Raw genomic sequence first — 5,207 nt, 5'->3', positions numbered from 1 at the left:
ATACACACAATCTTATAAGCAAGCTTAATTGTATTCCAAGAGATTTTTTTTTTTAACATACGTAAACACCTATGTAACCTCACCCAGATCAAGATAGGAATTATTTTCAGCATCCCATAAGGTTCCTGTGCCCAGAGTGGCTTATAATTAACAGGGGAAATACTTTTAAAATCAAGACTGAAAACCAGAAAGCAGGTAAGAAATTCCGAAGGCTGGCTTTGGGGGATGGGGATGATATTAGGTAAGAACAAGAAAAACACAACTCTTATCTTCTTTTAGTGATGGGTGCATTCACATTCATATGTGGGCCAATCCTCCTAATTACTCTCTCTATAGTAAACATGCATTCCTTTCTGCATGTGAGGAAACAGAAACCTGTTTAGGGTTCCTGAGAATAACACCCCCACCAGACGCGGGGAAGGGAAGGAACTCAAGTCTTGAAATTTGCGCAGTCGACCTATCCTCCTGGCAGAGCTGAAGGCGTGGCGTCAGGTTACAGAGCAGGACCTCTCGCGCCCGCCCATTGGCCAGCGCTCAGGGCCCCCGCTTATAAAAGCTCAGACCGGCTGTCCTAGAACCGCGGTGCTGAATCCCGCCTCGCACGCTTTGAGCCTACCGGAGGTGGCGCTCCTCTCTGGCTCGGTGCCTCTGGCAGAACCGTGCGGACAACCGTCAGACACCGGACTCCAGCTACGCTAAGAGGGTTCCACGCATCCTTGTTTAACTCGCCTAGCCGCAAGCCGTGAGTCCTAGAGGGGATAATAATTGTTTTAATTCTCGCTGAGGACTAGAGTGCAATAATCCAAGGATTCGGGAGGCGATTGCACAAGGAAAGTGCCTCTTGGCATTGACGACAGCGCGACCAAAGTTGGAAGCCAACATTTTGATAATCTCCGCCTTAGGCCAGCGAAGGAGGATCGAGATTAAATCAACAAGCCCCGAAGTGTACAAGACTACTAGAGACGAGAGAAGAACGATTGTTTTGCAGTCATTGAAACACAGCTTGCAATAGCCTGAGTGGCAGTTTGCCTTGTCCCACGGAGGCAGGAGAAAGCACCCCTAAAGTAGAAAACAAGACACGGGAATTGCTGCGCCTCGCAGGGCTCCCTCTGACTAGGGTACCCTTGCGAAGTGCAAGCCGACCAGCACCAGCACAAGGTTGCTCGGGTTCCCGTACCCGCGTCCTTATGTGGTGCCTGGAGAGGCTCCGCTTTGGTCCTGAGCGCAGGCACGGGATTCTTCAAGGTCGGGCGCACCAAGTCCCGGCCCTCACTCCCGCCGCGTGTGCAAACGTGCTCACCCCGGACCGCATCCCCGAGTTCTGCATCCCCCCACGACTCGCGTCCTGCACGGCCCTGGCTGCACTTCGGGTTTCCTGGAGCGAAGCAGCAGAAATAGACTACAGCGCGGCGCACACGGACTGGGACCCGCGCTCGCAGGCAGCCCTATCGCTGCCGCACCTGCCCCGCGCGCTCACCGCCTACGGCTTCTGCACGCTGCTCGAGAGCCCGCACACCCGCCGCAAGGAGTCGCTCTTCCTCGGGGGCCCTGCAGCCGCCCCGCTCGTGCCCCGGGACTCGGCTCCGGCCTCCGCTCCCGCGCTCCCTGCGGGCCCCCGCCCCACCCCGGACACGCCCGCCCCGCCGCCCCGCGCCCGCCGCTTCCTGCGCGCCCCCGAACGGCTGCTGACCCGCGCGCTGCGGGCCCGGACGAGCCGAGGCCTGGTCCGCGCCCGCTCCGTGTCCAGCGGGGACGGCGACGAGGACGAGGACGAGGAGCGCGGCGCCGTCTCGGGGCCCCCTTCCAAGGCCCCCTCCGCGTCCCCGCCGCCGCCGCCCTGCCCCGGCCCGCGTCCCGAGCGCCTGGAGGCCGAGGGCACCGTGGCCCTGGGCCGCTCCGGGGGCGCCCTGCGCCTGGCCGCCGAGTACAGTCGGGCCAGCGGGCGGCTCCGCGTCCGGCTGCTGGGCACCGAGGGCCTGGCAGCGGGAGCTGCCGAGCCCCCCGCCGTCTGCTGCCGCGTCAGCTTCGTCCTGCGGCCGCCGGGCCAGCCGCGCTCGCAGCGCAGCGCCGTGGTCCGGCGGAGCCGCAAGGCCGCTTTCCACCAGGACGTGTGCTTGGACGGGCTCTCGGAGGAGCAGGTGCGCCGCCTGGCCGTGCGCGTCAAGGCCGAGCAGCGGGGTCGCGGCCTGGAGCGGGGCCGCCCGCTGGGCCAGGGCGAGCTGCTGCTGGGCTCCCTGCTGCTGCCCTGAGGGCGCCTGGGGCTCAGACTGCCCCCTCGGGGCGCCCTCGGACCTCTGGCAACTCGGACACCGACAGCCCCTTTGGACAAAATGAGAGTGTATTTATTCTTCTACTCACGCCTTTGGTCAGTCCAATAGTGGCGCATATGTTGCTGGATTAGTTATCATAATAAAGGATGTAATATTTTGGGTAAATACCTTCAAAATTCGCTTCAGCAAATGGTATGGCGTTTTGCAGTAGCGTTTCCCTATATGGACACACAATTGCATTTCATGTTCCCCACGGACCTATTGGGAGATAATCACAGGAAGTCTTAAAACTAGAGGGTGTCCTGGTGGTCTATTTGCTCCAACCTCCTCATATTGAAGTTTATTTCACAACATCCATTGAGACCAACTTAGAGTGTGTATTACTTTTGCAGCATTGTTTAAGACCCTGGTGAAAAATTGGGGCCAAGAGAGGTGAAGTAACTTGCTCAAGGTCAACAGTGAATTATTAATAGAAACTCCAACCTGATACTTTTAGCTACATCTTGCTGGAAAAGCACTGGAAAAAAAATGAAGCCATTTTAATATTCCAAGTTAAAATAATAATAGTTTTACAAGTATTAACTTGTTTAATTCTTAAAACCAAACCTAAAAGACAGACACATTTGTCCCCATTTTACAGATGAAGATACTGAGGCACAAAAAATAGAGCAGAGTCGGGATTTGCACTGAGGCAATCAGTGTTTTACTTATTACTTTCTGGAAATAATACCAGCATCTGAAGGGTTCATCACATTACTATTGTGGGACTGCAACTTACATCTGAAATCTTTGATTCTGAGTCTGGGGTCTCTTCACATTCTCACCCCCTAGTGGAAAAGCAAATTGGTTGAAATGAGTAATTTATTATCTCATGCTAATGGCCAAGGCTCTGTCTGAGAAAGATGCTAACTAGCCTCAGAGTAGTAGAAAAGCTGGGGGGGGGGGGGGGGGGGGGCTAGCCTAATTGGCCCCAGCTGAGTTAATCTGCTAGGAGAGGGAGTCTAGAATTTACCTGTAATAGTGTTCTACCTCTGGCTTCTGATAATCATAATAGGTTTGTTATGTATTAAAGGATGATTTTCCTCCCTTGCTCATATTCACTGCCAAACAAGCATATTTCTTTCTTTCTTATGCATACATCCAAATATATCATTGTGGGACTTTATTTTGTTGTTTAAAAAAAATGTTTATTTACTTTTGAGAGAGAGAGAGAGAGAGCAAGAGCAGGGAGGGGCAGGGAGAGAGAGAGACATAGAATCCGAAGCAGGATCCAGGCTCTGAGCTGTAAGCACAGAGCCCCACATAGGGCTCAAACTCGCAAACTGCAAGATCATGATCTGAGCCAAAGTTGGACGCTCAACCAACTGAGCCACCCAGGTGCCCCTGCCTTTTTTAAAAATACAAACAGGGCACCTGGGTGAAACAGTTGGTTAATCATCCAACCCTTGGTTTCAGCTCAGGTTTCATTGGGCGCCATGATGACAGCGTGGAGCCTGCTTGGGATTCTCTCTCTCCCCCTCTCTCTGCCCCTCCCCTGCTCTTTCTTTCAAAATAAATAAATAAACTTAAAAAAAAAAAAACCCAGATTGCACTGATGGTTTAAATAACAAAACTTTATTCCAGAAAACATTGCAATCACTATTGTCACTAGATTATATACAAGTAAGCGTTTGGGGCAGAAGTGTCATTTTATTAAGGTAACATCAACATACTTCAGGAATGTAAATTTTCCATGATATAATCGTATTTCCAAGCAGAATCTCCACTAATATAAAGTTATGATGGTCAAATAATGTTAAGAGCCTAATCAGCAAAGACTTTTAAATGACTAAAATATAATCATAAACCATAAAACCATGGGATTTTAGAGTTGAAAAGAATTTTAAGAATTATTTTGTGCAAACCCAGGTATTACAGAATAGGACCAGAAAGGCAAACTGTAGATTGTCCCAAATCACATAATTAGTGCAAGAGGTGGGACTAGGACCACTTCTATTCTCATTTTGCTTTTCAACCTAATGAGTCTTTGGACCACTACTTCCAAGGAAGGAGACACATTTGCATATAAGCTATTTTACAACACTGAACTAATTTGATTTTTTTGCATGTATGAAATCTTATTTGCAACACAATTTTTTTTTTATGCATCAGCCTTTCTGTTGGCAAATTTTAATTTGGTTTGCACTTTGCTGCCCTCTAGTGGATCCTTCATAAGTTTTGTCAATGGGTCTACTTCGTATTAGAACATCTCTACTACATACTAAAGACCAGTGTAATGTCAGAACCCAATGACCTTGAAGATGTGCGCTAATATATTATAGTGAAGATTCACATCTCAAAATAACTGAATACAGCTGTCTGAATGTAGAAGATGCCCCCCAAATTTTCAGATTAAAAATGAAAACAGAAGAAAAACTTCCCAGTAATTATGAAGCTGGGAGTATGCGTCAATGGCATGTTGGTTGCAGAAAACTTTTTAGAGTTTTGAGTTTTTAGAGTTTTAGTTTATGATTCTCGTTGGGTTTAGGTATGCACATCTTCGCACAAATGATAGCATAATCTTGCTTCTTTGTGGTTTAAATATATGAACATATTCAGGGGCGCCTGGGTGGCGCAGTCGGTTAAGCGTCCGACTTCAGCCAGGTCACGATCTCGCGGTCCGTGAGTTCGAGCCCCGCGTCGGGCTCTGGGCTGATGGCTTGGAGCCTGGAGCCTGTTTCCGATTCTGTGTCTCCCTCTCTCTCTGCCCCTCCCCCGATCATGCTCTGTCTCTCTCTGTCCCAAAAATAAATAAACATTGAAAAAAAAAATTTAAAAAAAAAAAATAAATAAATATATGAACATATTCAAAGAAATATCCCACACAACAGACTACAACATGCCAGTTTAAAAAGCTTTAGTTAAGTGCAAATTTAAAAATCAAATCAACAGCTTGGT

General features: G+C 49.4%; 1 protein-coding gene across 1 annotated transcript; it reads left to right on the top strand.

Moving 5' to 3' along the window:
- The first annotated feature begins 296 nt into the window (after window positions 1-296).
- C2CD4A (C2 calcium dependent domain containing 4A) lies at window positions 297-3,366 on the top strand. Its single transcript, XM_045449536.1, has one exon. It carries the CDS (start codon window positions 1,188-1,190, stop codon window positions 2,247-2,249), a length of 1,062 nt encoding a protein of 353 aa, XP_045305492.1. The 5' UTR covers window positions 297-1,187; the 3' UTR covers window positions 2,250-3,366.
- The last annotated feature ends 1,841 nt before the right edge of the window (window positions 3,367-5,207 follow it).

This window comes from Leopardus geoffroyi, chromosome B3 (assembly GCF_018350155.1).
Source record: "Leopardus geoffroyi isolate Oge1 chromosome B3, O.geoffroyi_Oge1_pat1.0, whole genome shotgun sequence".
Taxonomy (NCBI): Eukaryota; Metazoa; Chordata; class Mammalia; order Carnivora; family Felidae; genus Leopardus; species Leopardus geoffroyi.
The sequence above is the reverse complement of the archived record's forward strand: the minus strand, read 5'-3'. Positions and strand labels throughout refer to the sequence as shown.

Coding starts and splice junctions, on each gene's coding strand:
- C2CD4A (XM_045449536.1), top strand. CDS start 1,188: ATGTGGTGCCTGGAGAGGCTCCGCTTTGGTCCTGAGCGCAGGCACGGG.